Below are 12,859 nucleotides of genomic sequence, written 5' to 3'. Positions count from 1 at the left end.
GCGCTCCGATTCCCGCCACGTCTGTGTCTGGCTGGGCAGGTTATGGAGTTCACTCTATTTTCACGCCGCTGATTGACATGAGTTTGGACCGCGGATTCGCTCTCTGATTGGCGGAGACAGCGGAAAGGGGCCGACAATGGGCGGGGGCGGAAACACCCTTCTTACTACCACTTTATAACCGTCCTCCCCCCCACCAGCTTCTTGTTACCAAAGCCGGCGTTGGGCTTAGTGGGGCACCGTTTGTTTATACCGTCGACTTGTACACATTTGTTTACAAAACAACGTGGAGCGGGACGACATTTTTACCTCTATTTGTCCTCATCTTGGATAAAAGCGGGGTTTTTGTTCCCACTCTATCCGGATGAAAGGATATTTACGGCATTTTGGTTCCTGCGACGTGGATACGACACACAGGAGAACCGCGCCAACTGGATTATAACTAAAAGCCAATATATAAAAATATATATTTTTAAAGTTATACATTAAAGGAATGCTGCTTTCCAAGCTTAACTCCCTGGCTCACATCTCCGCCGACATGCCGGCGAAGCTCCAAGTTCATCCAGGTTAGACGCCCTTCTTTTCTTGATGGGAGGCAGTAATGGCGGCAGTACTCAAAGGCGACCTTCATTCACCATTAATAGCAGTGTTTTAACATAGAAAGCACCGCTTTTGTGGCTGTGTTCTAATCATGAAGGGGGTGTGTGGGTTTGTGTGTGCAGTGAAGGAGCCATTCGAGAAGCTCTACCAGGTTGGGGCGGTTCTGGGCAGCGGTGGCTTTGGCACCGTCTACTCCGGTACGAGGACGTCCGACGGAGCTCCGGTTAGTACTCACATAACGCTTTACTTTTCATTTTTGTGTTGTTTGTTGTTTTAAATGTGATTTTTGTGTTATCGTGCTGTGTTTTTTTAACGTGGTTTCCACCTCTTTGCTCCGATCAGGTGGCTGTCAAACATGTCGCGAAGGATCGGATCTCCGAGTGGGGAGAGCTGGTGCGTAATGTTCGAAGCTCATTTGTATTTTTATTTTGTTCCACTATTAACTGACGTGGTCACGCGTGTATCTTTCAGCCTAATGGCTCCAAGGTCCCGATGGAGATAGTGCTGTTAAAGAAGGTCGCTACAGGCTTCCGCGGCGTCATTAAGATCCTGGACTGGTTCGAGCGAGCAGAAAGCTTCATCATTGTCATGGAGAGGCCGGAAAACGTCAAGGACTTGTTCGATTTCATCACGGAGAAGGGGGCTCTGCCGGAGGAGCTTGCACGCAGCTTTTTCCGCCAGGTGCTGGACGCGGTGCGTCACTGCAACAACTGCGGCGTGGTGCACCGGGACATCAAGGACGAGAATATCCTTATCGACCTCCGAACCGGGGAAATTAAGCTCATCGACTTCGGCTCCGGAGCCCTGCTGAAGGACACTATATACACCGACTTCGATGGTGAGACGTCACCCCAGAGATTTGTGCATTGCTGCATTTGTTTACATTTTCTCCGTATAGTTAATAATCGCACGTGTGCTTTGGCGCCCCCCAATGGCCAAAGATGGTAATTTTTACAACTCAAAGTTTGTAAACAAAGTCACATGGCTGCTCCCCCCGCCCACACATGCTCCTCTTCCGCTCACACGGAAACACAAGCTTTGTCACGCTCCGTGGCACCTGATCCTAAGATAACACACAGTGGATGAACCTGCTGCACACTTTCACAATCATGTCCACTGAATTATGTGTTTAATATTATTTCATTTTTGTTCATTTTTTTTAAAGGCACAAGAGTCTACTGCCCACCTGAGTGGATCAAATATCACCGCTATCACGGGCGCTCGGCTACGGTGTGGTCCCTGGGTGTGTTACTGTACGACATGGTGTGCGGCGATATCCCGTTTGAGCACGACGAAGAAATTGTCAGAGGGCAGGTCCTTTTCCGGAGGCGGATATCTGCCGGTAAGACCCAATCATCCACTCCATTACAAATTGTCCATAGGTATGAATGTGAGTGTGAATGGTTGTTTGTCTATATGTGCCCTGTGAAAATCAATGTTTAGTTTATTTAAAGCAATGTATGTTATGTAAGCAACGTTTTGCACCCAATATATTAATTAGCACTCTTCTTACAGAGTGCCAGAAATTGATCAAGTGGTGCCTGTCTCTCCGGCCGGCTGACCGGCCATCCTTTGAGGACATCATCAACCACCCGTGGATGCAGAACACATCCACCTCTACGTTGTTGCCACAGACACCACAGACAGACAAGTCGAGCACAGAGATCAAGTTGCACAGCATCAGCCACGAGCCGTCGGCCTTTACACCCACTGCTGTGGCCATGGCGCGGTGATGGTTAACAGACAAGTTCGGACTGGAAAAGACTATCTAGAAAACGGCAGGAGAAAAGCACCATCCTGAAGAAAAACACACATCTTCGTGCCTCGTTTTGATTTCACATCACCATCAGACCACCACTGGACTCTAATGCAGGGGGGGTGATCAGCCTCTGCTAAATACAACAGCAGAACACGTGCACGGACAGCACCTAGTTATGTAACCCATTTGGGCTGCAGATTTGTTGCTCAAAAGTGCCTTCTGTGAGATTGTTGGTTAGGGGAGGGAGGGATTTTTTTTTGTGGGGGTGGGGGGGGGGGTCACCTGGAAATACTTGAATTTGTGAATGCAAAACGTTTTCAGTTCTTAGTACGCTCAAAGCTTTATTTTTTCCACTCATGGGCCTAGATCAGTAAAGCCTATGCCATTACTTTACAACCACTACAACTACTACCACTCCAATCGTTACGGCAACCAGACCAACCTCGCAGCTCTGACAGCATCCTGTGCAAACAAAACATAACAAAAACACTGGACTTACCTCTCCTTTGCCACGACATCTGCCTTTCTTCTACAAGCAAACAATACTTTCTTTATTTCTTCACTTCATGCGTCACACCTAAACGCACACATCAATGCAAAATCAAACATACCCTTAATGCGCCATCCTCTGCTCTCCTTAACAAAAATGTTCAAACAGTGCCTCACACAGGTCTTAAAAAAAATGTCAATGTATGAATTGTATAATAAGGTATTTATTTTTGCTGTGACTCACAATGTGCTTTTTTTTCTTATTTATTATATTTATGAGAAGAATTTCGGCTGTTCGTATATTTCATTCCACAGTCACTGAAGGGCCCACCATTATTTAAAAAAGACAAAAAGGTTATTTTTTGACCATATTTATTATGGCTTGAATTATTTGTTTTTTTTTATATATATAAAAAAGGAGCAGAAGTGTATGTTTGTGTATGTTCTGTAAATAACTGTAAATAACTTCCCAAAGCACTTCCATGTTAGTGTATCTGAACAGTGAACGTCTACTGATCATAACCCTTGGTTGCCGTGTGTGTGTGTGCGTATGTGTGTATGTGTATACGAGAGTGTGTGTGTATGAGAGATAAATGTCAATCGGATGCATGGTTGCAGCTTGGATTGTTGTTTTTATGTTCAGATTAGAATTGTAAGTAAGTTAAATTAGAAATTATTTTTTTATACGAGTCCAATAAATATTTTTGTAGCAATGACTCTGGAGTCTTGTGTAATTGCTTCAAAACATCTCTATCTAGTCAGAATTTCTGACTAATATGGATTATCATAGGATAGGTCATTTTATACAGCAGATTTGGATAGCAGGCCTTGTTGGTGAGTGTTTTGGCACTGTGACATCACGTACAGGCTTTAATCACCGCGTTGTATTGGCTCCTAGGTCTGAAGTAATCAGGGGGATGGCGGCTGTGCATCCTTGTGAGTTTAATCCCACTAACAAGCTCCACACGCTCTACTGGCTTAATCTCAGACATCCTAGGTGGCAATGGTGACCAATGGGTAGTGAAGCTGCTCACCTCCATAGACGAGGCAGTGAACACATGAATCAGTCGCCATGCTCCCAAAGGGACTCCTGCGAAGATTTACACAACAGCAAATTACATGGAGGTTAAATCTATCTCATTTTTTACATTCACTTAAATTGTGCAGTTCAATTTATAAATGCAATAATTCAAAGCGTCATGCAAATAATTACAAGACAAATATGAAGTGTGTGATGCTTAGATCTAACAGACTTTCTTTCACAGCATGTTGCACTACAATTCATTCGCTGCACAAAACTTGCAATGCATCACAGGTGGTTTCTGCGAATGCCTCCGAGATCAATTTCCTTTTTCATTCGCAGAACGCATATGCATGGCAGTTCGGTGTGTGTGTGTGTGTGCAAGTGTCTCCAAACGCCTGAAGAAGTGAGTCATCACAGAAATAGACCGCAAGTATCTTTCATAGAAAAGGCACCTTGATTTAAAATGATAAAGGAGCCAATAAGAGCAGGTCGGCTCCATCCCGTTCCCGTAAGTCATGTAGTAAGCAGTCTTTCAGTTGCATAATCAGCTACTCATCTGTTCTGACTGTTAACTGTGGTTGGGCAATATTGACGGAAACATCGCTCACCCCCCCCCCCCCCCCCAAACACCCTCTAACCTTCTCATCTCTTCCTGCTTGATGGTGAAGATGCTGCAATGCTGCCACCATTCCTAGAAAGATGGTAGCTAAAATGACCTTCGGACTGTATCTCACATTTCAGCAAGCATTTCATTATATTTCTATAATGATTAGAAAGCTGATATATAAATTTCTAATGATTAAAAAGCTGACAGTCATGAACCGAAGCCCCATGTGGAATTTGTTTTTATGTGACTCAGAAAAGGAAAAAAATGGCGGGTCCGTGTGACGGACTTGCCTGGACACGATAGGAGCAAGGAGGTCTGAAGGTGGCAGGAGGTTGGCACATTCATGAAGTTCTGGGAAAAACAAAGTGATCCTGTTTTTATCGGGTGTTTTCCCACACTGTTCCATAATGATATTCCCCGACACACATGACTTAAACTGCTATGTGAGATCATGGGAATCAATAGTCAACCACTAAACTGAAATAGGCTGTTTATCACCTGATTAAACGTTTTATTATGCTCATTTTTTTTGACCCTATTGAGTTGTGGACTCCTATAGAGCAGCTTCACACAATAACCAGCACATAAAGCTTTATAGTTCTTCCAGAATCTGCACCTATTCCAGCTGCATTTCCTTGGATTCATGCTTCCAGCCCCAACAGTTTGTTTTAATTTATGGATATGGGTTGACAGCTCCGCCCCTCTCTTCGACTGAGTGAACATGAGCCAATATAAAGCTGGACTATTCACCAAACTGTTGCTGAAACCCGATGCCTTTCCAATGTGACTTAAGAGTCAGAAGAGCAAGGTGGAAGCAACAATTTAGTGTCCTAACTGTGTTTAGTTTGTGCAAGTAATTGAAAAAAGTGTTTGTCTGTGTAGCACTATAGAGTGTGCATACACAGAACAGAGTATTACCTGCATGCATGCAAATTACAAGCTCACCGATGTCTGGAGTTGCTAATGGCCTTTAGTCACCACAATCAGTGGGCCTACCTAAGTTTTTTAAACACAAGTAGTCCCGCAAAAAAACCCCACACATTTTCAGCATATTTATGATCAAAAATGGGGTTCGGCAGCTGTCCGGAAGTCCTCGAGCGGGCTGTGAGTGGAATAAATTAAGACAGACCATTTTGCTGGGAAGCAGGAAATACAACAAAACACTGCTGGAATAGGTTCAGATTCCGGAAGATCTAGAAAGTCTTCTATGCGTGTTATTGTGTGTAGCTGCTCTATAGGAGTCCACAATACAAAGGGTGGGAAAAGAGAATAATAGGTCCTCTTTAACAGCATTAGCTGTGAGCAGCTTTCCCAGGCCTGGCAGCGTTTCTTGTGGGACTCCAGGAAGTGAGTGTGGCCACTCAGTGTTTGTCTCGAGGATGCCTTTTGGGTTTCCAAGGTAGTGGGAGTATGTTGTATGAGCCAGGGGGTGACCCTGACTCTGTCTTTAGCTAGTTCCCTGAGCTGCTGATAGGCTGCGGGACGGGGAGGCAGCACTTTCTGCAAAGTGAAAGGTTATGGGAATGGGGATGTTGAGGAAGCCAGGTTGAATAGAATTGGACATAATCACAAAAAAGGCTTTGTTTGGTATTCTTGATGGTTTTGTTTAATGTCACGTACCTTGCTCTTTTATTAGCTTCCATCAAATTAAAATAAGTCACGTTATATTGGGTAAATGTATATTAATATCTCTAGCACGAGTACTTTCTGGAGTAATTTCCTGAACGATGATCCCAATGTAACCAGTACCACAACTTGATGCAACATATGAGTCATTCTGGGTTTAACTGATGATGACAAGTCAGCGTAACAGTTGACAGTTTCTGTTGTTGTTTGGTACCTGCCCTTCCGGCAGAATGCGAACAAGGTCGACAAGCAGGCTCGCAACCAGGTCAACCAGGTTGACCTGTTTCGGGTTACGTGTCCACTTGGAAGAATCTGGGTGGGACTATTGAGTTTCACCTCAAATATTTATGTTAAAGGTTACTGCGACCAGAACCACATGATCACGGCATCGTGATGTCTCAAAGTGGAGAGTCAACAGTGATGCTACCCTGAGGGGCGTCTTGCTGTTTTATCTCTCCCACAATAAAGAAAGCCACCGTAAACATGCACACATGACCAAGAATAAACAGGGATGTCACCTGGTGGGAAAAAAAAACAGGTAGGAAAAACTGGTGAGAACTCGTCCGTGGCTTCAAGGAGACGCCAACCGGGATAGCGCTGCATTCCAATTGACTGACTCCACACGGTCGTGTTCTTCAAGGAGAAAGGTCAGTGTTTCCTCCCCTGACAGTCAGTGCCGAGTGAAGGCTGAGGAGGGTATTTTGGTGCTGTTAGAACACACACATGGATTGTCACACTGTCAATAAGCATGTGTGTGTCATTGCACTGTGAGTCACATGGTTGTTATTCTGTTCTTGTGCTCTCTATGCATGCTTCACCTCCACATTGAACATTTTAGAGGTGGCACTGCCCCGCCCAAATTAGCAAATAGCAGTATTGTTCTTGTGAGAACTACTTTCACAAAATGGAAAATAGCCAAGAGGTACTCATTTGTGGAAATTTTTGTAGAAGCGCAGATGCAGCCAACTCCCTCTTCTGTAGTAGTTCTCAATATCAGTGTGATATCAGTGTACACAACAACCCGTTTCAAGCGCGCTGCCAACGCTCACTCGTCACACGGCACACATCATGCAGAGTCCGACGCAGACCCACACACAACAAAAGTTCCTCCTGCACTAAAAGGGATACATAGTGTCTCTCTGCATGCTCCCAAATCCGTACTGAGGCGGTACTCATGCCCAAATTCTGCTGCCTGACGCTCAAACTCACCACACCGCACCAATCAAACTGACATTTTTGAGGCAGATTTTGCAGGGTGCAGAACTTATAGGTCCCACACATGGTTGTTCGTATCGGCCTATATCGATACCATTCTTTTTCACTGATATCAGCCGATACCGTTTGGTGGATGGTTGATCTGAGTATCCCTAGTGCTTATATGGTGTTGTTTTGGGGTTCTTTTCTCAGTTAAGAAAAAGGCCTCTGCTGGGTCCCTCCAGCTACATCCGCTGCCTTCTGAAGCGCAGATGCAGCCGATTCCCTCTTCTGTGCCCGGACAGGAGCTACAATATCAGTGTGATGTCAGTGTGCACAACAACCCGTTTCAAGCGCGCTACCAACGCTCACTCGTCACACGGCACACATCATGCAGAGTCCGACGCAGACCCGCACACAACAAAAGTTCCTCCTGCACTAAAAGTGATACATAGTGTCTCTCTGCATGCTCCCAAATCCGTACTGGGGTGGTACTCATGCCCAAATTCTGCTGCCTGACGAATGATCACATCGCAAGCCTCAAACTCACCACACCGCACCAATCTAACAGACATTTTTGAGGCAGGTTTTGCAGGGTGCAGAACTTATAGGTCCCACGCATGGTTGTTTGTATCGGCCTATATCGATACTTTTTCACTGATATCAACCAATACTGTTCGGTGGACGGTTGATCTGAGTATCCCCAGTGCTTATATAGTGTTGTTTTGAAGTTCTTTGCTCAGTGTGTATCTGTCTGACTTCCTGTTTCTGTTCCTATAAGCACTTTAGTTTGTCATCCAATTCCAATTCTACGTTGTTACATTTGTGACTTGTTAGGTTTTACAATTAATTGCAATACATAATAAAGAACCTGACCATGTCACACTCCACATAAGAACACAACTAAATTCTGCAACAATGGCCTTGTGGAATAAGAAGACGTTTCCTGCCTTTGGAGAAAATTCTTCGCCTTGGAGCATGCTTGCCGCGACCCGACAAATGTGCAATTACTGGTGATGAATGCGATTACAGCACTCTACCTTTGCACTTTGCCGCTCTTTCTAATCCCCGCTTCCTGTCTGCCTTAGCAAATATTTGTCATACCCTCCACCACCATCACACCCACTCACCCACACACTTTCCCATTAGCACCTCCCCCCACTGGCTTACCGTAAAGATGCTGCCTCAAACACTTCCCCATTCCTGAAAGACCCATAAAGAACCATGATGTGGCAACACTGCAGCTTCTGCTTGCTAATGCTGACAGGATGTGTGTCTGTTTGGAGATAATGTTAAACATTGTTGTGGCACCTTGTCACTATAGGAAGTAATAAAGGAGATGACTTATGATTAACTTTGGGACTTGAAAGTGATGCAGGTGCAGTAAACATATTTTTTATAGCGTTACAACCCAGGGCGTGGTCATATTCTTTCTAACCAATCCATTCACATTTGTTAGATTTGATAGCTCAGTACCAAGAAAACCATTGTCTGATGTGCATTTTTAAAATAGCAAAATTATTATATATTATTTAGACATTTATAATTTTTTATGCTCAATACAAAAATTCTCAGTTTTTAACATTGAATTAATAATGAAATAATTGAGGGATTGTGTTATATGGCACTATATAAAATATTGAAAATGGATTTTGTTGCTAAATTTCATTTGTAACATTTCTACAGGTGCTAAATAAACTGTTCTGCTACATTGCAGTTCAAACATCATTCCCTCAGGGTTGTGTTTTTTTCAAATATTAATTAATTAATGACAGCTGTGGTTTGGCTATTATTAGTCAAAAGACAAGTTATATGGCGTATTCTGGTCACTGGGCGTCATTAATGACACAAAACATTGATGAGACATGGCATTATATTACACATGTAGTTAGCCATGGCATGTACAACATGATAGAGTGAAAAAAAAAGGAAGTGGTAAGTGCCTTCTTCCCCACTTTGAAACCCTTTTTTAAGTTTAAAATAAATAAATTCCAGGCTAACTAGCTCACTAGCATGCTTTGAGACTTGAGTGATCAGCCTGCACATTAGCAATGTGGTGTAAACAAAGAATAACGGGAGTGTAAAAGTGACTATAGGGGTGCTATTTCATGTCTACAGGGCTCTAATAATTTTAAGAGATGTATTTACAATATCATAAACAGGTTTTGGACCAGTCCAGGGTGTACCCCGTCTCTCGCCCGAAGACAGCTGGGATAGGCTCCAGCACCCCCTGCGACTCTCGTGAGGAAAAGCGGTAGAAAATGAATGAATGAATCCCACCATTCTTGGTGCGACTCACAGTTGACTCTGTTTACAACACCTCTTAGCATGCACATGCAATTATTGAGGCATTTGCTGCACCTGTAATTCTTTGAAGCCATAATATGATAAACATCCCCGGGGATCATTATGAGATTAATTTGTGAACAGCCTCCAGCAGGGAAATCATGAAATTCCATGTCCATGCTATTAAGAGCTCAGGCTTCACTACTAATGAGTAGTGAGAGCGTGTCAGGAGTTTCTGACCTTGCCTGACTGTTCTGCCTGGATTTTTCCATCGGGGCTGTTTGGTAATGGGTCATTAATAGGAGAGGAATGATGTAGTCTGCAGTTTATAGTAGTGGTGAACTCAGATAGGTTCAAAAACAGGATGTGACCTTTATTCGTTCTGTGTGTGTGTGTGTGTTATCACTGGAATGTACGTAGTTGTCAAGGGATTTCCAATGTGCTGAAAAGGTCAGCACAGTGTCGGAGGCGGCTGCTGACAACAGTGGCGTGTAAATCAAATGTTACACAATGTAATAATTCCATAAGCATGTATTGAAGTCAACTTTGATTATTGATTTGATCAGTACATTATGATGCTGTTTTCAGGAAGCTCATGTGAGTTCTGTTTGCCTTCATTCACATGTGATGACCGTGGAAATATTAGCCTGCAGCGCTATATGTACAGCGTCTGCCATTTTGTTGTGTGTACTGCACTGTAAGCTAATGAGAAAGAAACACGAGACGTCTCAGGAAAATATTTGACAAGAGATTCTTATGACAAGTTTTATAATAATTACACAAATGGTTAATAACTTACGGCCAATTAGTTCTCAAGTCCCGCCCCTTCCCCTGGAAGGATGTTTGGCAGCCATGTTTTTTTGCAACCAATCTTGCTCAAAATTGCATGTACCAACTTTCCAGGCAATTTGGCTCAGCACTTTAAAGTTATATGTGTGTCAGAAATGCTAATGTGGTCAAACGTTGGGGGTTTAAACATTGCTACATTTAATTTGACAAGAGCAGTTTTGTGCTGCTCTTTGATTGGTCATTCTGCAAGTGAATGTCAATTATGGTAATCCCTTGTATATCACGGTAAATTGGTTCCAGACCCGACCGTGATTAGTAGATTTCTTATTTATGAATGGAATATTTCCAACACCCTGTTTATGACCTTCTAAGTATGCTTTTTAACATCATTAGAGCCTCCCAGACATGAAATAGCACCCCTAGAGCCACTTTTACACTTTCATTCATTCATTAATTTTCTTTTTTTCAGGGTACACCCTGGACTGGTGGCCAGCCAATCACAGGGCACATATAGACAAACAACCATTCACACTCACATGGACAATTGGAGTGGCCAATTAACCTAGCATGTTTTTGGAATGTGGGAGGAAACCGGAGTACCGGGAGAAAACCCACGCATGCACGGGGAGAACATGCAAACTCCACACAGAGATCGCCTAGGATGGAATTGAACTCGGATCTCGTAGCTGTGATGTCTGTGCGCTAACCACTCGTCCGCCGTGTCATTTGAGCTGGAAATATTTGGGAATGAAACCAAGAAGATGCGGTGGATATGAAAAGGAAGTGGCAGTGAATGTCATGCAAAAGAAGCTGAACATTCTCATTTGGACACACACACACACACACACACACACAGTCAACTAAATCTTGCTGACGTCTTTACTTCCTACCTTAGGAAGAAGTAAAAAAAACAAAACAAAAAGAGAGAGCAGGGTGACTATGACCCACTTCCATCCTGTTCTGGCTCACATCCTGCTTCTCTTCCCCTGTACTATGTCGCTGTGACACACACACATACACACGGTCTCAAGGGGCTTATGTCCCCAAAAAGAAAATGGGTCTCCACAATAAAGCTGAGTTGGTGGCAGACAGTGAAAGGAGCTCATCCTAGCCTTTAACTATGTTGACCCTAAAAATAACAAGGTCCCTACAATAAAGTGTCAAGAACTTGGCAGCACAAACATAGAAAGACAAGAACACGGTCTATTAGGGGAACAGTAGTTTTCAATATTTTTCCCAAAATCTAGAATTAGGCAACACAAAGGTAGAAAAACAAGCACACAGTCACACTTGAGAGAAGAAGGTCAGTGGCTAAAAGGGGGCCAACCCAATGCTTGTGTAACAGGCTTATTACTGTACAATTGCTGGACGCCAGTTGTGCAGCTAAAGGGACGACAACAGAATAACAGGGAGAGAATTGGGTGCACGGCTGACCTGACATCATCAACCCACTGTAAGATTCCTGCCCCACTTGTACTCGTTTTGACTGCTGGCATCTTTTCACAGGTCAATTAAAAGAGGAGGTGAGATGTAGCCTCAATGGAACACTGGCATTTGTCATGTAGAAAAATGGGATGGACACGAGTAGCTTAGCCTTGGACTGACCCCGTGACTACAGCTTGAGGGGACAAAGACACAACAGGTCTTTTTTTGTTGTTGGGCAGAAAAAAAAAACACATGGATTTGTGTTTTCTGTTTGAGATGATCTGCTGCAGATACATTCACCCTCATAAAAATAGACACACCCTGGAATTTGTCACCATTATTGAGTGAAAAAACCCCAAAAAACACAGTTTCTAGCAAGTGTTTTGCAGAGCAATTATGAGCCTGTCAATAAATTTCATTGGCAGTAATTTCAAACAAAAATAGCAATGCAAATCCCTAGGAAATAGTAATAAAATCATTTGAAAATGTGGCAATATGAAACACAAGCAACAGGAATTGCTTTGTGGAGTTTTCATTGCACGAGTTGCAGTTTTGTTGAATGCAAAAATACATATACTATATATACATTTGCTTTTACTGACACCTAGTGGAGAATCTGTGACACTACACCCAAAACTGTTAGCAACTGTGGGTCATTAAAACTAGTGGAAACAATGTTGTAATTCGAAATAACGAGATAAAAAGTCGAAATAACGAGATAAAACGTTGATATTTTGAGATACAAAGTCGAAATTATGAGATAGAAAGTCATAATAATGAGATACCTTTGTAAAAGAGTCACAGCAGCAGCTCTTCTCTCCTGTTCAGACATGGATTGTGAGTACATTGAGGAGTACTTTAAGTGTGGCTTTACAAGTGATTAAATACTTAATTTACTGGTAAAATTCACATGGAATTGTACTAAGAAAACGCACATTGGAAAGAATTTTGAGGCATCGAAATAATAAAAAGTGATGTGGCTGTTCACAACTGTCTAGCCATTTGGCCAAGTGACGAAGACGACTGTGAAAAAGACGGCACCTGCGGCACATGCGCAGTTGGT

General features: G+C 43.1%; 1 protein-coding gene across 1 annotated transcript; it reads left to right on the top strand.

Annotated features, from left to right (window-relative positions):
- Window positions 1-193: 193 nt before the first annotated feature.
- Window positions 194-3,561, top strand: pim1 (Pim-1 proto-oncogene, serine/threonine kinase). The gene is made up of 6 exons (XM_058084341.1): window positions 194-563; window positions 720-820; window positions 940-990; window positions 1,069-1,435; window positions 1,763-1,939; window positions 2,113-3,561. Exons 1-6 carry the CDS (start codon window positions 491-493, stop codon window positions 2,328-2,330), a joined length of 987 nt encoding a protein of 328 aa, XP_057940324.1. The 5' UTR covers window positions 194-490; the 3' UTR covers window positions 2,331-3,561.
- The last annotated feature ends 9,298 nt before the right edge of the window (window positions 3,562-12,859 follow it).

The sequence above is a fragment of the Doryrhamphus excisus genome, chromosome 10 (assembly GCF_030265055.1).
Source record: "Doryrhamphus excisus isolate RoL2022-K1 chromosome 10, RoL_Dexc_1.0, whole genome shotgun sequence".
In the NCBI taxonomy this organism is placed as follows: domain Eukaryota; kingdom Metazoa; phylum Chordata; class Actinopteri; order Syngnathiformes; family Syngnathidae; genus Doryrhamphus; species Doryrhamphus excisus.
Note: the sequence above shows the minus strand (reverse complement) of the source record. Positions and strands in the feature narration are given on the sequence as shown.